Genomic DNA, 23,924 nt, shown 5'->3' with positions numbered 1-23,924 from the left:
TAATTATAGCAGAAGCTAATACATCTGCTTGGAAAATAAACATCTCTTTTCCAAATCATTCTACCCAAAACATGAAGAAAACATTTCTGAAAGATCAAAGAGAGTCAGATTGTCTTTTCTTTTTTGTGGAAATATAAATGTGTTTAGTCTTTCGCTCCACACGATCAAATTCTAACTGAACTCAAAGATATTAACATGACCACTCAAAGAAGAGAGGTAAGGGGGCGGGGGAAGGGGGGAGAAATGACCCAAACATTGTATGCACATATGAATATAATAAAAAAAAGAAAAGAGGTAATTAAGAAATATTCCAAAGGTCACAAAAGACATTTCTAACAAATTACCAAATGACTTTTCACACCAACGAAGTCTAAAACTAAGAAAAATACATTTTTAAAACTATGCATAAACAAACCTCAAAAGGTTTGACATATATTTCCTTAATCTAATCATTTGTGAAGAGATTTATAGCATTCTAATTTTTAAAAATGCTAGTTCAGGGCATAAAATTAGAGAAGAACCACAAAACAAATATGAACTAAAAAGAACATTAACCATCAGGTAGTTAATGATTTTGTTTAATGAGGATAAAACCTCAAATATTTAACTTCTTAGCATTGCTCTCATTATCTATTATTTTTTATTAATCCTAGAATCACAGGGGAAAGAAACATAAACCATGATTTGCTTTGAAACATTTGCCCAAATGTGCTATGAATTTATTTTCAGGACAAAGTTCATGAAAAGCCAGATCCCCAGGTAAACTGGATTAAATGCCTTCTAAAGGGAAATCAAACTAAACCACTACCAAATGGCAGGTTTCTAAACACTGTTTGGGATATGAAATCCAATTTGATGGACGCCTTATAGACTGTGGTCAATTCCCCATTTGATGAGAATTTCTGTGGTTTTACTTTCACCTATACTAAAGGATTCATAATTTATGGTGACAGATATATGTCTACAGTATATTGAACATGTTTATACATAAATATGTTTATATCTATCTCTGTCTTATATAGAATCACTGGGAAAAAAATCTTAAGATTTGGTTTTACTTTTTAAATCACTGAGTTTGCATCTAATACTTGACAGACTGATACCTTGTGGAATACTATTTGGAAGCTACACTCTCTCTGATCTTTACCAGATGTTTCAATGGTGGTGTTTCAGCCTCCAGAGACAAAGAGGATATTAATGTTAATTTTATTTATTTAATCATATCAGGCAGATTTGATAAAAAGGAAAATTCAATATTTTGCTAATTTACCAACTCTTCAAAAATGTCCATAGTAGCAAAAATGTTTTGAAGATTGTTTTATATTAAAAGCAAAGAGGTAGTTTTGTGTTTTAGAAGGGAGCATACTCTCTCTTACTTTTAAAAATGAGAGATAAATGACAGATTTCTCAGTGCCACTTTTAGCTTAGAGAAGGATGGAGGTGACAATGATATGCTTACAATTCAGCAGAAGTCTCATTCCAACTTTTAACTATTAATTACAGAGAAAGCATATTCATGAAGATGAGATGGACACTTGGTTGAAAGTCTCCTGCCACTACCAGGGAACACTAAGCTACCCTAATCATTGGCAGGTAATTGATGTAATGAAGTACTCTCTACTAAAAACTGCCTGACTACACTTGAACTGAAGTGACAGGGTAGGCTTTTATTTATCTAGAGCTCAGTGTCAGAACTTGGAAGCTTGTAGAACTTCTCAGCCTTGGCCATCCATTAGAACCACTGGGGAGCTATACCCCAGACCAATCAAATCACCAACTCTGGCGTGGGATGAAGGTACCGGTATTTTGCAAAGCTCTCTAGGTAAGACCAATGTCAACCAAGTTAAGAGCAGCACCTTAGAGTTATATATTAAGTGAAGAGCAGCTAAATAACTTAATAATCTTGGAGAAATCAATTTCCCTAGGCTCTGTTCTCATAAAAAAAAATGGTATGTGTGGAAGGAACTTAAGAGTGTTATACTAATGATTTTCTTTTATTTTAGGATAAAAATACACTTATAGTTATGAAACATTTCAAATAGACAGCGAAGTATGCAAAACATTGTAACAGACACCTATGACATCTGTATTATCACAACTGAGTTAAAACAAAATTAATGCCATATTTATTTCAGTTCTCTCTCTTTGGAAAGAAGATAAAATCTCCACATTCTATTTCTTCCTATTTCTTTCCACTCTATAAATATCCACTCTCCTAAGGTTACTGGTTACCCTGCCCATAGGATTTCCTTGTTTAACCACATAATTATGTATCTGCAAAACTAATACTTTTGTGTATTTAAATGTATGTAAATTGTATTATGTTGCATATCCTTTGCATATAAATTTTTACTCAACCTTGCTTTTTGAGATTTGTAATATGGATATATTTGCATGCATTTCATTACTTTTAAACTCCTTTATATTATTTTATTAGGAATACATCACAGTTTATTGGTTTACCTTATCTGTGCATAGATTATATACACATTTTTAAAAACACAAATACATCTTTTCTCAGGTCTCCTTGCCATCACATGCAAGAGTTCCTGGCTAGATACTTAGAACTGGTTTTATTGGATATGCTCATCTTTAACCCTACTTGATATTCCCAAGAGCAACTGCTCACTGAAGTGGCTGCACCGATTTACTTTTTCCAGCAATGTCAACATATTCCCCATTCACTATAACCTTATCAATACTTTGCACCCACATTTTTGCCAATATTAAGGTTCTGAAGCATTAACTAATAGTTACATTTAGGTAATATTTTCCTAAGATCCCTCTGATCATGAAATTGTGGTCACAAACCAATGCCAGGCCTTATCAAAACCACAAAATAAAGGATCAAAAAAAAAAACTCTTTCTACAGCTTACAATGAATTTCCACTTCTTTAAGAAATAACCTACATGGCCAAACCTGGACCGTAAATCTATACATACATCAGGCCACAAAGAGAAGAGGGGACATGGCCCCAGTTCTGCATTTATTTTCTTGTGTTCATAATCCAATGTTACTTAAAAAGCAAACTGCCCAAATATTCAAGCCAAAGTAAATACACTGGATTTTACCAGGCAAAAATGCCTGTGGAGAAATGAGTCAATTCATACAAAATTCAAAACTGTCTTTGGTCAGTGACATTTTCATGAAAATCTGTGGGTGGGTAAAAGTTTTGCAAAATTCTTTTTTGCTATTGGGTAAAACTCATCCAGGAAAAATAAGCAAAATTTAAGTGGCAACCCGCACTGCCCCTAATTCCCTTATTAACATGCCCACCTCCCAACACAACTGCTTTCAATCGTGCACAAGGGCAAGGTTCCATGTTTCTGACCCTGGCTACAGAATTCCAGGACCCTGCTCACACTGCCCTGCTCAGCTAGGCATTCTTGGCACAAACACTCACAGACAGAGTGTGTTCCATCTCATTCAGAATGCACCTCACTGGGACATCACCAGATGTTGCCTACCCTTCAACTAAATGGCAAAGTCACCTAAGTACGGCAAAAACATTCTCAGTGTGCACTCTATTGGAATCGTTACTATGGATACTGTTAGGCATGGTTAGGGTTAGTGTCTGTCTATGGTTTTGGGTTTCAGTTTGTGTTATTCTCTTAGGAACATGAAATAGGGGTTTCAAAAGGAAACAAATTCCAAGACTCCATGACTTGTTCTAACTTGAGAGTCCATCTCACAAAACTTAACAGAATTCCATAGAGTTGTACCTGAGAGTCCTCAACAGTTTTGAAAACTCCAAGATTTACCAAGGTTGTTGTTGGTTTAAGCTCAGGAAAGTCGAAATGGAATGGCTGGCACCTACAAATTGCTTTAGTTAATAGAGAGCAGGGAATGGACCTGGGTATTTTTCAATATAATAGTGCCACATCCCAGTTTCTGATCTAGCTGATGTCTGCCTATTTGTCTGCCCAGACCTTTGCTAGGCCTTTGCTACTGGCTTGGAGTATCACGATCATTAAGCCAGGTTTGCAGACAAAGCAGCTGGTTTGGCTTTCCACAGAAGCAATAAGAGTTAGACCTATAGAAGGGTGGGGTCATTTGGGTGGGAAAAGAGTTTTCAAAACTCTTCAGCCAGTAATAGAACCAAATAATTAATTCACAATCCTCCCCTAGATTTGCCACCTAGAACCCTGAGTGATAAGAATCCCAGAGTTCTGGGTACCTCTGGTCAGAGGTTCTTTCTAAAAGTGCATTCTCCCAAGCAGGAAAGGAAATTTGGCATTGCAAGAAGACACCAGAGGCAGCCTCTTACTGTAAGCAGGCCCTAGTCCTCAGATACACCCTCCTTTTACCATAACTTCCACAAACAACTTGTGCTGCTATAGTCATGGTCACCAAACAAAGGGGTTATCATCCCTTTCTTGGGTCAATAAGCCCAGTAAGTGAAAATGATGACTAACTCTAATATCATATACAGAAAAGTAATGGCAGCTAAAACAAAAGTGGACTGGGTATTCTAATTTGAAATGTTCCTAGCCTTTGAAGCATGTGACACAGCCTCAAAAACCCAAAGACCACTTCTTCAAAAGAGGTCATTTAACTTGGCAAGGACATTTAACTTTGAATCAACTACCTTCTGATTTTTAAGCAGTGTTAAAAGTTCTTTGTATTTGGATTGCAAGATTGCAAAGACTTATTTTGCAAAAGAGAGAAAAATACATTTTTTCAGAAGTACATCCATTTTAAAAGCACAATGTTTCCTATCCATAGACTACAACTTGAGAAGACTCTTAACTTCCACAGCAAAATAACTTACTGCCATTTGGCTATAGCGCTACAAATTAAGCATATGAGATGTGTAGCAACATAATGGTTTTAGAAGACCTGAGGTTTATAACATATAGATTTATATGAAAATGGATGTCTTTCTGCTAAGAAAGAAAGAACTAGAACTGCAGCATTACTCAGCTCTAGGAAACGCTGCTTTGTATAAATGTATTTGCACAATAACATGTAATGAAACAGTTTCTTATTCTAGATTTGAAATGTTATAAAATTAATCATCTGAATTTTGCGCGGATTCCATCTATAAATGAGGAGTAGGCAGATTAGGAGAGAAAGACCCCTCCCATACCTGTCTGGAACAACACAATGTAACGCTGTGCAGAGGCCTGTAAATGCCCACCTTCCAGCTTATTTTTTCACTCAACTATTTTTATTATCATCACGCACTTTAGCAAAAGTCAACTTTATAAAGTTATGTGTTTTTGAAAAGTCTTGTAACAGTGGGAAAATGGGGAAATCCTACTGCATAAAATTAATTTTGCAATGCAAAAAATATTTTTCAGATAATTTAAGCCTTTATGTTTATTTCAGTAAAGCCAAATCCAGTAAACTATTTTCAGCCAGGATTAGTCAGAACTGAAAGGTTGGACTGTTTTCCTTCAGAGACTGAATGTCTTTCCTGCTTGCAATAGGCTGGTGTGTTCCAAACAGGGGAAATGGGATTGCCTTCAATTGCTTGTCTCTTTTTTAATGTGGAACCCTACTGGCAGAGTAAGGTTTTGCCTCCTGGAATGTAATTATTCTTTTCACTCATAGAACCTGGCATTCTCACAATGTATCAGGTTCAGGTTTTCCTTAAGAAAAATCACAACATGGGACAAAAAATGCAATTTCTTTCCGCCAGAAATTCTAAAAACTCTTTCAAACATACCTACTGGAAAAAGTGCTTCTAATACTGCATTACAGCTATCACCTGTTTGGTTTGCTTTTACATGAATTATAGAGCTTGGGAAATCTAAAATCAAATAAACAAGGTCCAGATTCTTTATATCATGACATACTATAGAAAGAAGGGACACTAGTTGGGAGATCGCAGTCCAAATAAGTTCCATTTCAAAGTGATTTATATAGTTCACACATTTAGTGACCTCCAGCATACTCATTATCCAGGAAGCACATAGAATTCTCAGATTTTTAACTCTGAAGAAATATTCCTGTCCATCTAAACTAATATAAAACATATGCTCTTCTGGTTCCAAGAGTTAAATGAGCCGTCTGAGATTGTGCAAAGCCATCCCTGTGATCCCAAGGGTGATGTCCTGGTTGTAAAACCTTAGGGTTTCTGTGAGGTGTGAAATCATTTTAGAATCATATTATTCAAAAATAGTAAATTTTGCCAAGAAACAGAGTGAGTTCCAGGGTGGATGCTGGGAAAGAGGGAGGCAAGAGAAAGAGACATCAGGCCATTTCTTTCAACACAAAAGACACACTCCCTTCTCAACTCTTACTCTTTATACCATTGTACAAAACCCCCTCTCCTCAAAATTGGTGAGACCAATGAGGTTCTGCTCTGTACTGGACACCCAGTGGTGTTCTCTGATTTTCCTGGGCTGTCTATAAGTCATTAACTGGTTTTGCAAGGTACAGTGTACAGATGTGTGATACATGCAGCACTTTTAATTAGCCAAGTTGCTAAGTGGTGGGCTCCTTTCTTAAATATCAAAACCATCCCTTCCCCTACCCCAATTCTTGTCCAGTTATTGGAGGGAAAGAAAAATCACTGAATATTTGCTTTGAAAAAGAGCTAAAGCTTGCTCATGGTTCAGTGTGTGTTCCTCTGCTCTTGCACAACGACCGACACACATTAAGGAAACTCCAAGTCCACAGTTCTGGACAGTGTGGCAGATTGGCCTCCCTTAGGGTGGTGGGTCATGCACCTCTGCAGAAGAAAACCTAGAAATGAAGAAAAACCAACAGCCGCCAATCACAGAAGAGATGGCCAGTCTCATGGATACCTCAAACACCTCACATCCAAACTGCACAAAAGAAGAACCTGTCCCCTAACCTGTAGGCCAAGTTTGAAGAAATACATGCATGAAAAGCAAGCTGGGCTTTGTAGAAAGATGGCAGAAACTCACCGTACACTTGTTGGGCTTCTCCCCGGAGTGCACCCTCATGTGGATCAGCAGTTTGTAGCGGGCGTTGAAGGGCTTGTACCTTCGAGGGCAGCCAGCCCAGAAGCAAGTGAAGTCTTCCCCCTTGCGCTGATCTATGTGGACCTTCTCGATGTGCCGCACCAGTTCCTCCTGCTGCTCATACAAGGCACTGCAGTCTATCCAGCGACAGCAGTGCTTGCCCCCAACGTCGTCCATCTCGCCTTCATCATCTAGGGCAGCTTGGGGCAGGGCCAGTGACTGGGCATGGGGCAGGAGCTCTGGGTGGTGAAGGTGCGGATGGGCGTGGTAGGGGGGTGGGGGACCTTGGTGTGGTGGCAGAGGAGGGAGAGGGGGTGCAGAGGGCAAGTCTAGTGAGCTGCCTGGGAATTCCTCCAGACGCTCAGTCTTGAGCATGCTGGCCGGCTGGTCATCAGCTGGTAGGCTGTGCTGCACCACCATGTTGGTGACCTGCCCGGGCTGCAGGCCACCGTGCTCCAGCTGCTGCATGCGCTCATACTCCTGTGTGCTATCCTCGCCATAGGTGGGCAGTGCCAGTCCCCCACTGGCCACCAGTACGCCCTTCTGGGTACTGGGCACCGCGCACGGCTGGGGAATGCAACTGCCACGCACTCCCAGGAAATGCCCGTAGACCTCCGGCTGCGGGGACATGTTGGCTGGGGAAGCCCGCGATCCATTAATGTAGGCGACCAAGGACGTGGGCGAGGTGCGGATGATGGTGTTGAAGTCTATGCCGATGCCATCAGACAGCGGGGACAAAGAGAGCGCTCTCTTCTTTGAGCGGGCTGAGTGGGACCTGGTGGATGAGTGTCGGGAACTAGGGTACGGAGAGTGGCTATTTTCCATGCCAAAAAGGTAGGGTGGCAATGAGTTAGAGATGCTATGGCCAGACATGGATGTCCCGGGAGGAAGGCTAAGGAGGTCCCCTAGATCAACGCCATTCTGAGAGCTGTGGTTGGAGGAAAGTGAAGGGAGAGACCTGTAGCTTTGTGACCACTCTTGTTTCACGCTCAAGGCCGACTGACTCTCCGACAAACTCAACGTCGTGGACGCCAGAGACTCCCGTGAAATAAGGGACCTGAACAGCAGCCAGAAGGGAAGGAAAAAAAAAAAAAAAACCAAAAACATTTTAGCAAGATATGGATTGCTTAAGAGCTAAAAGAACATTGCACTGACAATCCCTTAAGTATTTCCCCTAATTACATTCTCCACTAAACACACATTCTTGAGCTAAGATAAAATCCAAGGCTTTTAGTTCCAGGTAAATAGTATTTTACTAAGAAGAACAATAAAAGCTAATGCTTACTGAAATAATAAAACAAAAGATCTACTGTTATAAATAATCTTAGTACTTTAACAATAATAAATAAGCCTTGCTTTATTTTTAAATATCTTTTTTAATATAGGGGGAAATTAGAGGCTTGGGAAAAATTATTGATGACTATCCAGGCAAAGCAAACAAGCAAGTATTTGTTAATCACCTACTGTGTGCAGCGTGATGTGGTAGGCTTTGCAGGGCATACAAGTCTAAAGAGAATCTTCAAGAAAAATCTACTTGGGGAGGTAATATTTAAAAAAAGTATTATCTTTAAAGTCTTCTACTTGGGGAGGTAATATTAACAAAAAGTATTATCTTTAAAATCTATGGATTGTACAGGGGACTTAATTTCACAATTTAGTTTCACTGGTATTAGCAAATTATTAAGCTTTTTTAAAAAAAAACAAAAACAGCAATTTATACTGTCAATACTCAGTCACATCTAATCATGACAGTAAATTAAGAAAATAGGAAATGCATAGATTGGGGGTGTAGTCAGTGGTAGAGTACACACTTAGAATGCAGGAGGCCCTGGGTTCCATCCCTCACATTCAAAGAAATTTTTTAATAAAATTAAATACAGCTAGAATATATAAGGAAGTAAGAAAATGCAACTGTGTCATATCTGAAGTTGTGCATTATGGCATTGTTGGATGTAACCACACTTGTTAGTCTTGAGTTTTTTGTGAGCTCCTGTCCTGAAGTCAGAGCAGCTTTGGGCTGAGAGTAGAACATTCATGTTCAGTGGTCATGTTTGTGACCATTCCTTTCTTGTTCTATCCTTTAGAAAACAGGCTTTAATGTGTCACAAAATATTGTCTGCATATCAAAATGGTTCATGATGTAGCTCTGGTCCACTGAGAATTCACTTTGCTTTACTGTGACATGGCTACCCTAAAATGAACTGAAGAGAAAAGCTATGTCCCTTGGACAGAAAATTGATCAAAAATAGGCTAGACATATAGACGTATAGAATAGGCAGTGTATTCCCCAACTCAGACCCAGTGTATAGCAGAAAAGCCTGGTTTATTTAAATGTACCTACACTGGATTTTTACTGGTATTTTTGATAAAAAAATTAATCACAACAAATGCTATATAAAGTGTGTCTTCCCCAAATCAACACATTTTCTGTCTCCAGCTGATAAACATAAATCTGTTTCAAAGGAACTGAGGGAAAAGACGAGTATTTCATTGCACCTGTTCCTCTTATTCCATTTCACAAAATGGAAGCCAGGAACACCATTTCACGCAAGCATGGGGCATTACCAAGAAAACAGGTCAGCTCTGAAAGGCACAGTGTAAGGGGATAATACTGTAATTGACATGTAGTTACCATCAGGTGTAGTAATGTTTACCAATGACAAACACAGCAGGAATTTATGTCCAGTTGCCCTTCAAACAGATTTTTTTCTTGGTCCACATCCTTACATTTGGGTTGAAGTCCTTCTTCAAACCCCAAAGTGGTTTCTGAACCATCTGTTCTTTTAATTCCTCAGGGAAACTTTCCAATTATTTCCCTAGCACACTTGAGCATGTGGTTCTTCCTGCAAAGCTCAACAGAAGGCTCCTGGTGATTAGACGTCAAGGGCCTTTTGGTCTTTTCCCCAGCTTTCCGACCCAAGCTAAATCAGTACTTATGTCAACCGGAAGCAGAGACAACTGACTTTGCTTTATATCCTGAGGACAAGAGGGCTTACAGAGTACCAAGATCCAGAGCTTTACCAGAGTGGCTCTGGTGGATGCCCATGGCTCCATTCTCAGGAGGTACATTTGCCTGTCAAGGTCATGTTAGAACACTTCAGACTTTTAAGCAATGACTAACAGGGTATTTTACCCACAGGGTATTTTGCCTTGCCTATGAAATTACATTATTTGGTTTGAGGGCAACCTATAGTGAGATAAGTTCATTGTTTCATTATTAAGAAATGATTCTTGCTTCTCTCAAATTATGCTTAACTGTGGCTTAATTTAAATCCAAGCATAACCCTGTACAGACATTTTGTTTAACTCCTTGGGCATCTCTGTTTCTAAGACAGTTGTCATGTTTTTCAGAAGGCAAGTTCTATATTCTATCATTAAAGCAACAGCACAAACAGAGTATGACACCTGGTCCCCCCCCCATCCCCATCTCAGACACCCAATAGGAACAAAACTTACAACAAATGCCCTTTGCCTAGAAGTCAGGCTCCCTCCTATGCAATCACCCATACCTTTTACTCTTTCAAAGTTCCAATCCATAAAATCTCTCCCCTATGTGCTAGCTCTCACCAAGAGTTCTCTTTCCAAAGAAGTCATATACTGTCTGCATCACACCTTGAAGCATCCGTGGTTATCTTCCTCAATAAAAGAAAGTCTTTCAGCTGAAGGGATGATGCTATCTCTCCCATACCAACCAGGGTGTTAGACGTATGCCAAATTCTCAAAAATGGTTGATTAAGAAAGTAAACAAAAAGTCAGGCATAGTGGCTCATGCCTGTAACCTCAGCACTCAGAAGGCTGAAGCAGGAGAGGATTGAGAGTTCAAGGCCAGCCTGGGCTATATAGTAAGACCATGCTCTCTTCAAAAGAAAGTGAATAAATGTTCATAATGATAACTAACCATTTTTGTAGCTTATAAGGTATTTTCCTATTTGTTATTTGACACAGAATATGAAGTAATAAACTGTATTTTTTAAATAGCATTTACTAAAAATACAACAGAAGTTCTATGAAATTCCTCCTAAGGATACCAAAAAGGCAGGGGGAATGGGGCAAAGTCCTTGGGGAAGTACAAATAAAACAGTGTTTGACAGGCAGAGACATAACCGTATCACATACGTTCTCTGTTGTTTACCCTACACATGGTTCATAATGATCTGCCTACTGGAAAGACCTGACAAAATGAGCTTAAAGCCACACAAGCTATGAGTGGAACACAAATTTTCTGTTCTTTCTGCAACAATATGTTGAATGAGTGTGAAGGCTGCCAAAGATTCTCGCCTGTAACCCCTACTGTTACACACACCAAGCCTGTGGGAAAGAAAGTGACAAAGATTCAGAGAGCTGCTGAGAACAATCTCAATTTCCATATGTTCATCTGATCCTAAGGACATTATTTGCGTCGACTGGTTTATTTGGAAATATATGTGACCAAAAAGGAGATACATCTCAAACAAAATAGAAGCAATATGAAAAACTCAGAAACCATCAGGAAAAAAAGATTAGGATGGCTGATGAAGTGACAACTGTGTAACTCATGGAGTCATAAGAATTATGTAGACCAACCTGAACTGCTTTGGTCAATGCCAAGCTTAAAAGAAGTTCTAACTTAAAGATCACATGGAATTCCTCAAGCTGATACTTAGAAGAATATGTGTATGTTTCATAAGTTCATAGATCATAGAAATGAAAATCAATCCTAGTCTACCTGGAAATTCTTGTCTACATGCCTCACTAAATATCGCACAAGAATTAGCACTGAATCTGAACACAGGATGGCTTTATAAAATGTTAGGACTAAAAGGGAGCCCAGAGTCCATTCTCAGCCCCTTAGCCTTCTCTAAGCTTTGTTTACACACTCAAACAAAAAAGGCAATTACCTCCAAGAATTTCTGGCTTAGAAGATAAAGAGATAAATGTAGTGGTTTTTGGGATCTAGAGTGACATCATTAGCCAATAGCTGAACTTTGTGCCTGACAATGTAGGTGACACGAAGCAAAGAACTTAGACTTTCCATGTCTTTGTTCCATCATGTCTTCAACAGGGATGATACTTGCAGATAGTATGAATATCTGATCACAAAATGCAGAATCACAATGCATGTAGAAACACCAGAAAAACTAAATATATCCAAAGCCCACACAAACAGCATCCCATCTCTTTTATAGCTCTACTTTTCTAGATTAGGATATGAAACCACTATATGAGGTTATGTTATCAGTACTTCAATTCTGTCATTTAGGGGAAATATATACAATAGCTTCTTATAGTAAAGAGTTTAGGTAATGCCTAAATTAACAGTGGCCCCAGATTTTCAACATAATAGGGTACAGTTTGCATTTACCATTAGGCAGCCTAGTTAGAAATGTCTGGGAATAAATTAAAGCAAATGCACAGCAGTACACTATGGTTCTCAGCATTAGATTAAACAGAAGTCAACAAAGCTAAAAAAGAAGTACTTATCCAAGATAAGTACCCCAGGAGAAAAATATACTTAAATGAAGTGAAAAGAAGAAATACATCCAATAAATCCACGAAAACTATTATCAATAATTAGGAAATATAAGTTAAGATAAAATAACATTTTGTACCTCAAACTGGCAAAACTTATAAAAATAATAATACCTAATAGGTGATAAGGTCTAAGAAAATAGTCTATTGATAAGTTTATAAATAGGTTTTCTCTGCAGCACAATTTAAAAATACATATCAAAAGCACCAAAACTTCATGTTTCTTTTAACCTAACAAATGATACTACTAGGAATTCATTTTAATAACTTCAGATACTCAGTAAAAGATTTATAGAGTTAATTCAATAAAGCATTATTTACAATACTAAATATAAGGAGAAAGAACTAAATGCCCAGTAATAAAAGTGTGGTAAGAATTACATCTTTATTTCTATGCTTTCTATATAAAATGGAATTTGGGGCAGAAAGAACTATTATATGAGACTAAAGAAGACTTTTATTACAAGACTTTATAATATATAAGCTGAAAAAATAGTTATACAACTATGTCAATCATAAGGCTAATTTGATAGACAGGAAAGCCAATGCTTATGAGATAAGAATTTGCATAAAACTGGAAGGATATAGATCAAAGTTCCACCCATGGGTGTCTGTGGGTATTAGGATTCAAGAAGACTACCATTTACTGCTTGGTGCTTTTCCACATAGTCCACATTTTCTACAATGAATAGGAATTATATAAGTAATCAGGAAAAAAGCAATAAATTTTGCAACTTCTCATAGGCAGGCATCTCTCAGACTGTACAGTTCATGCCTCCTCACCACACACACACACAAGCAGGCTGATTACTTCACCATCTTCTCTTTAGCTCTAGACTGTAAAATGGCTTCAAGTTGAACTATTGTCTTATACCCTTTCTCTCCTTGATGGAACACACAAGTCAATTTAAAGATCACAAATAATATGCGACCTTTCCAAATTGCTAAATGTAGATTCCATCCTTCACCAAGCCAGTTCTCAACTCCTGTTTCTTCACTCGTCCTGCAAAAAGTAAAATTATTCCCATAGAAGGGCTCACAGAATACATAGTCAAAAACACTTGTCAGTGCATCTTTAAGATGTTGTCTTTTAAGGATAGAAAATTATGCTAAGGAATCAAATATGCCAGAAGACACTGAGATAATGACCCCTCTCTGGCCAACCCATAAAAGACACCGCAGAAAGTACTTGGCTTGAGCAGTCTGTTCTCTGCATACCATCAGTTTCTCCATTAATTATGACTGCCTTCAAGGCATGGGCTGGACTTGCCACAGACAGGAAGCTGAAGGCTTCCCAGTGACACCCACCCATGAGCACAGTTAATTTTACATGCCGCACTCAGCAAGTCTGAGGAGTCCCTCAAGGCATAATCATCAATGGGAAAATGACAGCAGCTTCCCATCACAAAAAGTCTCAGGTGGAAAACAAGTTTCCACCTCATGAAAAAAAATTGGCATAAATAAATGATCCAGGAACTAAGATTTCAGAGTCTCAAATGGCAGATAGGAGGATAAGGCAGGAATATAAGAGAGGAACAGAGGGGCAGGAGAAAGGAAAGAAAGGAGAAATGGGGTCTCCGAACCAGAAGCATTTTAGTGCCCCAAAGGAAGCAGAGACTCAGAGAAGAGAACAACATTGCGAGATCACAGTTATGACAGAAAGGAACTCAGAGGACAAAACTTTTGATTATGTTTTTCCAAAAGGATAACTTCTAAAGGGTGAAATAACCTAAAAACGAAGTAGAGTTGAAACACTGCACGGTAGTTAGGCTTTATGCTCTATCCCCAATATCAACCTTTGAAAGAGATAAAAAAATTATCTGAGGGGTGATTTTTTTGTTTTCTATTCAATTCTCCCCCATGGAGATAGATTCATGTCATTTATTGTACCTACTTATTCTGCTACCTAGCCAAACACTTTGTTAAAATGTTATGTAATTCATATATGAAAATGTCTTCCCAGACACATCATAAAGTCTTGAAATTCGTTAATTCTATCTTTATTCTCGCTACTATCTCCCTAAACTATTACATTATACAAACAGTAGGTACTTAATACATATTTAGGTGGATAGGTGGATTGATGGAATGACAAAACCACTTGCAAAGCAGCTTAGAGACTTTGCAACATATATACTAGAAAACTAGCAGCTAAGATTGGTGTGCAAGGAATTTCCAATCTGCTAAGCCCTGGCATGATTTGCTTCACCAGGTATTGACAACTATAAACACTGGGCTTCATCACTGAGGACCCTACATCTCAAACTGGACATTTATTTCACTCACACTATGAGACAGGTATGAAAACATACCTCCCAATAAAGAGGCTATGATGGCACAAACTTAGTTTTTGACACATTCCCCTCCAAAGCTCAAATTGAAAGAGTTGCTTGAGTGTGAGTGTGTGTGCGTGTGTGTGTGTGTCTGTCTGTCTGTGTGTGTGTATGAGCTGTGTGTTCATGTTCAAGAAGAAAGGGAAAACACTTGTGGGTTGTGATTATACCATAAAGAAGGGGGAAAAAAAAAGTAACTTGAGACCTGGTATCTGAAGGAGGTATATTCAGGTTGGCTGCATTCATTGCCCTCTGTAAGCTAGGACTGATCTGGTTGCATGCTGTAGAGACCTGGCTTGCTGGAGGTGAAATGGGTCCCAGTCGCTGAACCATCATGGGACTGCTGGTGACCACTAGATTGTTGCAGCTGCCTTTTCCAATGGACTTGCACTGAGCCCCAAAGCCAAGAGCCCCTAAAAACAAATGAATCAGGTTAGCTTTCATGTCCCTTTTATCAGAAATCAGTACATACACACATGTGCACACTTAAATCAGGAACCATCTTTAAAGACAGTCCTTGGATTTTTTTATTGGTATTGATGATACCAAAAAGCTTTCTCAATTTTTGAGTTTTAAAAAGCCATAGTGATCCAACAGAACCCTTCCATCATCACTGCTTAAACAAAATGTAGTTAAATTTCACTCCTTCTATGTAGATCTGAGAATCATATTTTGAGAATTATATTCAGTCATATTTTATAACTTCCTTAACTAAAGGGTTAAGGTGATAGACAAATGAAATTTCCTGTATCAAACCAAGTTTTTTTTCCCCTAGAATAGTTAGTATCTTGAATCATCCAGCAAAAATAGTTTACATTCCTGTAACAAACCTTTTTAACTGTTTTACTTTATTCCAAATCCACACTTCCAACAAAGCCTTTTTTTTTTAAGATTATAGCCTAGCTACATCTCTCCATCCTTGATTCTTCCTCTTCATTCCAATTCATTGTCATTGGACACATATCCATTTCAAAAAATCAGGATGAGAGAGCCATAAAACATTTATTTGGGAAGGTAACTAAATTTGACACAGATTACATTCCCAAAGGGGGGGAAAAAAAAAGAAACCCACAAAAACTATGTCATTATGGAAAAGTGAAAAGCAAAGAGGAAAAAGGCAAAAAGTGCCATGACTCATTTATAAAAAATAATAATAATTGACTCATTCTAGACATTCTTTTTACATGGATGTACTTTTTCAAATACTTTTTTGTCAATCTGGTCAAGTCTCAGTGACTGTACACTGTGTTCCCACTTCTAACAAATGAAAATAAATATGCTCTGAGTTTTTAACAAATTACCTTAAAATTTTCTCACAAAATTATCTGCAATTTTTATTGATATATTTGGGATTAAAGTAGGTGGAAAGTGTCATTATAACTTTCCTTAGCCCTACGAGGCATAATTTCCTATTTTGTTTCCCCAAAATAAAAACAATACTCAAAATATTCCTTTACTTGTCATTTTCTTCCAAGAGCCCTTAAAACCAAAAGATGGACAAGACATCAGAGCAAGTGCCATGTCCCCATCAATGTAGCCACATCTCAAACATACTGGTAGTCACAGCATGGTCAGGTAGCAGAAGCCACCAAATGCTATATGATCTGCCCAAGGTCACACAGGAATTTAATGACAGCAGAAACTCATAGTACTTGGGTCTGTTTTCATGATACCTGTGTGCTTAAGTTGGGCTCTTGGAATGCTTAATTTCTTCCTTAGAAACCTTTCAAGATCATTAGCTCAAAACAGAAATTCCTGAGATTGTCATTATTCAGAAACACAAACCAGAACCTTTCTCTACTCCCCACATGCACCTTATATTGGATTCATCTTCTTGTGCTTTGAAAGATCTACAGAAACTCTGGCTCCATAATGCATAAAACTATCATCAGGGCTTCATCTTGACACCAAGAATGGAGGGTACAGTTTCATTAAATGCATCATAAACTGAGTATCTTTACAAATCCAAATTCTAGCGCATTTCTACTTTTTATTTACCTTAGAAAAAAAGCAATGTTAGGTGGGTGCCAATGGCTCACGTCTGTAATTCTAGCCACTCAGGAGGCAGAGATCAGGAGGATTGAGGTTCAAAGTCAGCCCAGGCAAATAGTTTTGGAAGACCCTATCTCAAAAAAAAACCCATCACAAAAAAAGAGCTGGTGGAGTGGCTCAATGTGTAGGCCCTGAGTTCAAACCCCAGTACCGCAAAAAAAAAAGGAAAAGAAATGTGATGGTTTGGAGCTTAGTCCAGTACATAAGACACTTCAGTTGTCTGCCAGGTTCCAAGGCTACCAACCACTGCTATTAAAAGCAATTATCAGATGCCAAGTTTTCTGTCAAACAGAACATCATATAAGTATGTAAGGAAATCAGACATTTCATGCCTATTTCCTCTTTAATAAAAACAAGTATCTATCTACCTCTAAAACAATGACATGTTAGTAGTTGGAACAGCACTCCCAAGAAATGCTACTTGATAGCATAGCATATCATAGCATATTAATACCTACTTCATCAAATCTAAAATGTCACATACCATAAGGCAAACCATTATTTTATACCAGTAAGAACAAGGACAGCCCATTAAACTTGGGTATGGTGTCCAGATTTTAGAGAGGTTGTGATGTAAAAATATACACACCTTTGAATTGACAAATACCAATATGATTGTTGAAATTTTATTTTAACCCTTGTCTTGTTCATGCTCCTCTCTGTGCCTCAAATGTTCTTTTCCTTACTTACCTATCTCATTCTTCATGTCTTTATGGTCTCAATTCAAAGGTCCTCTCCTCTGTAACTGCCCTTCCCTACTGCCAACTGGGTAGATACTACCCAATAACCAATTTTTTTTGTCAGTACTGGGTCTGAACTCAGGGCTTCACGCTTTCTAGGTAGGGTATCTTCTCCTGGAGCCATGCCTTCAGCCAGGTTTGCCTGATTACTTTTGAGACAGGGTCTTGCTTCTTGTCCAGGCCAGTCTGGACTTTGATCCTCTTACTTACACTTTCCATAGATGCTGGGATGACAGGCATTAACCACCATGCCCAACTTTTTCTGTTGAGACAGAGTCTCACTTTTTCCCCTTCCTGGCCTCAAACTACCATCCTTCTGATCTCTGCCTTCTAAGTAGCTAAGATTACAGGTGTGAGATACTTGCACTCAGCCTGATCATTCTTTTCATTTCTCTATGGTCTCCCATTACATACTTGCCTTAGAACCACCCTGCCATCCACTCACTTTTTATACTTTATTGCCTTTTAAAGACAAAGTCCTTATTTGAGGCATGCTTCATACCTAGGCTAGGGCCTATTATACTGTATATAATAAAGACTTCTCACTAAAATTAAGAATGGATAAATGAAAATAAAATATAGTAATAGTGCATATTAAATACTAACACATTATTTCCACTGAAATACTCCTGACTGACTTTTTTAAAGCACAGTGCATAGTGCCATTCAAAAAAAAAAAAAGTCAAGTTGGTACCAGTGGGAGAGGGAAAATATAAAGAAAGGTGAAAGAGAATGAATATGGCGAAAATATTATGTGCTCATGCATGAAAATGGGAAAATGAGACCTGTTGAAACTATTCTGACAAGTGGGGAGAGGGATAAAGGAAAATGATAGCGGGGTGGGGGGATTTAAGATATATTGGAACCACTTTTGTAATTGTTAAAATGTATTCCCAGTACAACAATAATATGATAATAAAAATTGTTTTAAGAAGTTAATTCTCTGATATATCTCCACAGTATTGCTAACTAGGTTGAATGGAAGATGAGGCCAGTGAGTGTAACAATTATAAACCGAGCTTTCTGGGCCAGAATTTTACACTGATCAAGACTACCTGTGTAACCTTTTACCCTAGATTCTTACATACATATTATTATCTATAATAAAGAAACTTGAATCTTTCTCTTCCCTCATATCTCCATCATTTTTACCATACCAACTCCTATTCCCAAATACACTAGTCAACTTTAATGTCCTCTAACTACAAATGAATGACAGCTTCTGAAAGGTATCACAGATGATGGCCTTCAAGCATGTGAATGAATGGTGAATTTCTCAGGCACATTTAATGTTTGTACACAGCTATGAGGATGTTCTGGAAAAATGGCATCGTCCCTCTCACAGGTGAGGCAAACAATAGTCTGACCAAGAGCCACTGTGCTCCACACAATCATCTAATTCTTTTCTTTATGCCAGACATACATAATGAATGCCTCCAGGCTACTCAGAATCAGGTAGTCCTGAGAAGTGCAGACTCTGGAGACAGCCTGCCTGGAATTGGCTAGTTGTATGACTCAGGCAAATTACTAAACATGTGTGTGCCTTCACTCTATGTCTTATCGTCTGCAAAGCAGAAAGAAAACTGACACTATGTAATAAGGTTGTTTTGCATCTAGTATTAGCAACATATATAAAAGACTCAGCACATTCCGTGCACACAGTAGGTACTCAATTCCAGCTGATACTGGAATTGTTATTGTTTCATGTCTGCCCTTGCTTTTTCCCACCCCCGCTCTCTTTATTAAAATAAGAACACAGTTCTTTATAATTCTTTGCACAAAATAAGATAGTAAATGATGCTGTTGAATTCTTTGCCCATTTCCAATGTTCTTTCTGCTTTGAGCCTGGAGCCAATTTTTTTAAAACCAGGTGTCATCACAGATAGAGGAGAAGTTTGCAATTGGCCCAGTTTGAATGTTTCTTGGCTTGTCATTCCCTAAAAACAAACCATACAACTTTTCTGACTACCAGATGTGCCAACTACTTGTGCACTGGTTTTCGTTTTAAAATATCGCTTATTTTTAGAGACCACACGATGTGTTTTAAAAATGTGTTTACTGTTCAAATAAGAATCCGAGAGGATGGCATTCTGAGTACCACATACATTCTAGCCAAAATCACTGTGTGCTGGTGGGGAGCCCAAATGTTTTTCACATTTTCAAGTTTCTAAAATGAGCGGTCATCTTAGAAGGGGCATGTTCTTAATTAATGCCTTCATTACTTGAAAGGGTTCTTCTCTGGCAGTCAAATAGTTGATTGTGTTGCAATTATCACTGATGAGTCTGTGTCTTTCATAACTACTTTTGTCTATCCAGTGGTTCTCCTAAAAATCGTGATGATGAAGGGGACAACAAAAATGAAATGAAGATGAGAGGAAAGAACCAAAGCAATCAAAGCTTTTGAGGTTGTCATTCCACTGGCACTTCTCAAATGCCAAGCATGAGTCAGGCAGGTCCTGGAAAGAGCAGTGAGCAAGATGGACAAAATGGACACAATTTCCCATAAGCCCACTGTCTGGACTGTTGGACATCTGAAAACATATAGCAAACCAACAATTTATCACAAAAGATGTGATCCCTGCTTCTAGGGTGAATCATGAGAGCTAGTCTTTCTAGTAGGTCAAAAAAGATTGTAAAAAAGAAATTTCTATACAGTTCAACCTAACATACATGCAGGACATTTTGGAAACACTGGCTGTGTGACACTGGGGAAAGTTCATAAGGTCTCTGTGCCCCAGCACCCTGTTTGAAAAAAGGAGCAGTAACAGTACCTAAGTTATAGGCTTGTTCTGAAGATAAAAGGGTTAATATTAACATGTCTCTACTACCTCTAAGCAGGTTTTTCTTTGCAACATTTTACTCTAAAATATTTTAAAACCTACAGAAATGATGCAGGAATAGTAAAATGATCTCCAATTTTATCTAATGGTCCATCTGCCCATCTACCTTACATACTAGCTTACCATTTTATTGTTATTAATATTAATTTTTTAACCATTTAAGAATAAGCCACAGATTTCATGCCCTTTATCCCTAAATGTATCATTGTAATGCAATCATTGAATTCAAGACTTTTGGCAAGGATACAGTACTAGTCTGTACTATACCATCTATTTCAAATGTTACCAAAAGTACATTTAGAGTAATTGTTTCCTAATTCAAGACCATGCATTACAAAGAAAGGTTTTAAGTCACTCTCTAGTAGGTCTTCAAAACAGATGAGTAAATTACTAGATATGAGGGCACCAAGGGCACATGGAAAAGTGGAAAAGCTAGAGGAAAAAAGAAGTAAGAGGTCAACTGCACATAACACTGCAGTGAACAGTGGGGTTTTGTATCTAAGCACCACCACTGATGGGCTGTGTGCCTTTGGGTAAATTACTTAAGCTCGCTGTGCCTCAGTGTCCTGATCTCCAAAATGGGGTTAGCACCAGCAGTTATCTTCTTAAATTGTTTAGAGGATTAAAAGACTGAATGTAGTGATATATTTAGGTCCTGGAACACAATAAATGCATTGAAAGAATTAGTTAAATTTTACTAAAGAACTTGTCTCTGATACTTTTTTAATATTGTTTCTAGCATTTCTTTTCTCCTAGTGCCCAGGGACTTCATGCCAATGCCTCGCTGTCAAAGACCTTCTCACACACACACAACACACATATACAACTGTAGACCATCCTCATCTGTATGGGCTCCAGCTTTAGGCAACTCTTTCCTCACCTCCATTTTACCCTCTTTGAGCTGAATCTTAAGACTCATAATTTCAGACTGAGGTGCCAATTTACTACCCAAATACCTCAAGAGCATTTTAATACAAAACAATACTAAAATAGAAAAGATTTAGAATTACAAAAGTTCCCCATGACCATAAAAATCTTTTTTTTCAAATTTGGCAAGAAAAAAACATAATTTTTTTAAACCTCTCAATAACCCTTTTCAGTCCAAATCTGTTTTATATACGCTTGACCCTTTTCTCCTGCTGAACCCAAAATTGAGGTAGAGTTGAAAGCCTGTGTAGGTCATTCACAAATGAAATGTTTGCAACTTTGAGGCTCGAAATTTCCCACTCTTTCTAGTTCTAGGCACTACGTGCCCTTACCTGGCAACATTTTCTTTAATAAATTCAAACAAATGCCCAAGATAAAGTAGAACTCTTCTTATACTCCCTTCAAAAGCAAACAAATCTCCAATGTTATTGGAAAATACCTTAATTTTACATGAGAAAGGAGGCTGGCACCAATGGCCAGTTTACTGATAGAACTTTGGCCATTTAGCAGGCTAGTTTTAGATCTCAGCTTCACACCTCTAGAAGAGAGATTCTACACACCCTACAAGATTGCTTCAAGGATTAGCGAGAGCCAACATACATTATGTGCCTGTTTAGTCTCCTTAATAGTTTTGTTATTGTTATTATGTTACAGAACAATTTTTAAGTAATGCAAATAGAACCACAATGGGGGAAATGATTATCTAATTTATGTACGCAAAATGGTGGGAACACCTCTTCGTAATTCCTCATTTTCTAAGGAAAGGAATTGTGACTCAGTACACACCCTTTCTCTGCCAAAGGAGGAAGAATAAGTGGGAATGAATAGCTCAGGAAAACAATCTTGTTTTCCTCCTGGGACTAAGCTTACCCACAGAACGACACAGTCCTTTCCCCACACAGGATAAATAAGCTATCCCTAGGAGACTTGGCCTGACAGGGTTGCTCTGGACTAGGTGAGTAAAATAGCCTCCAGTTACCAGGCACAATGGCTCTTACATAAAACTATGCCCTTCCAACCTATCCTCTGTCTGGAGAGGGGGTGGATATATTGATAGTGAAGAAGTACACTATGTATTGTGTACCCCAAATCACATTTTAAATAATGGCATGTACATTGTATCCCTAAAGTTTACTAGCTTAGCATATATCAGAGCATTGTCTAGAGTGTATTAGTTACCTTTTGGGAATACCTTTATTTGCATTATAAATTCAAAAATAATACATATTTTTGTGTGCATTTTCAAAAGTCAAATAATACTGAAGTATATAAAGAAAAATCTCATGTTCCCATCTGTCTCCAGTATCACTCTTTTAAGATGCTCAATTTGAACATTCAAATATCTATCCTTCCACATCTTTTTCTAAGCTCACACAAGCATGAATATGTATGTTTTAATTCTAAAAACAATGTGAGTTAAGCACACATTGTCCCCTCTATTTTTAAGAAAAACCATCAGCATATACTGTTTTGATGAACAATAATGTCTCTAAATTAAAAATAAATACACCTAACTTCATGGCATACATACCCATTCTTATAATGAAACATAGGTGCCGGTCAATATTAAGGATCATAATGTTGAGCAAGGCATTGTATCAGTCTGAAACCTTTCTTTTTTCTTGAATGGAATAAGCATAAGACATAGGCAAGAATTTTGAAAAGTGCACACTTTTCACTATAGAGAGGTACAAGCTGGCTTCTGTCCCTGTCCCCATGCATAAATAGGTCAATTGGAACAACTGCAGCAAGGTTATCAAACTCTCTTAGCTTTCACTCATGCTTCTCCCTAGAACTAGACATAATAAACACCTATATACCAAATATCTTAGGCTTGCTACGTAGTACTTTGTCAAATCTGCTGAGATATGGTAAGGACCATGTAATGAATATGTTTGAATGCATAGTGTGCCACGAGGATGGTAAGGACTGGGTAATAGCTAAGAAAACCAAAGGATGAGGATCAGAATGAAACCTCTGTTGCCATATTCAAGGGGAAAACATTTCGATTTGGCAAAAGTTATAAATGCTCAAAACTGCACACAATCTACAGGAGATAAGGAATATTGGATATTGCATCCTATCTCCATGGAGCTTACAATCTAAAAGATGATGGAAAGACTCACCTAGGAACAGATAATGTTACCAGACTGTACAGGAGCTAAAGCTAAATCATAGAGACAAGAGTTAAGAGAAGAGAGGCAATCACCTGTAATAGATAATTCACTGAAAAAAAAAAAGAATACTAACCACAGACACATTTCCCTAAGTTCTTCAGGATAACCAAAGGTGTTAAATGTTGAATAAGAAAAGCTCATGGAGATATCCATGGTCAAACAACTTTGAAAAAACTTAAATAACAAAGTTCAATATATCTTTTTATTACAAGTTTTCCCAGGGCCATTAAAATGTAAATGCATATAATAAATCTCCCAGGGTCACAAATAATATGTAAAATACATTTGTCCCTACCCAGAGACTCACTCAAGACTAGCATTTAAATAATGCACTTCAGAAATTAGTAAGTTAAAATATTAAGAAAAAGCTCATGAATGAGAAGAAACCAACAGAGTACAGATACGGAATGA

General features: G+C 37.9%; 1 protein-coding gene across 8 annotated transcripts in view; it reads right to left on the bottom strand.

Annotated features, from left to right (window-relative positions):
- Glis3 (GLIS family zinc finger 3) overlaps nt 1-23,924 on the bottom strand; it is a 443,820-nt gene that overhangs the window by 281,303 nt on the left and 138,593 nt on the right. For 7 of the 8 annotated variants that reach the window (XR_012440461.1, XM_074051951.1, XM_074051954.1 and 4 more), the window contains 2 exons: nt 14,983-15,190; nt 6,880-7,993 (listed from right to left, as the gene is read on the bottom strand). Coding sequence is in view for 7 of the 8 variants with exons in the window: in XM_074051951.1 (XP_073908052.1) it covers nt 6,880-7,993; nt 14,983-15,190 (1,322 nt within the window). In the remaining variant the exon portion in view is untranslated. The remainder of the gene's footprint in view (nt 1-6,879; nt 7,994-14,982; nt 15,191-23,924) is intronic. The other variant, XM_074051957.1, reaches the window with a different exon arrangement.

The sequence above is a fragment of the Castor canadensis genome, chromosome 13, assembly GCF_047511655.1.
Source record: "Castor canadensis chromosome 13, mCasCan1.hap1v2, whole genome shotgun sequence".
NCBI lineage: Eukaryota > Metazoa > Chordata > Mammalia > Rodentia > Castoridae > Castor > Castor canadensis.
This window is presented reverse-complemented; position numbering and strand designations above follow the sequence as displayed.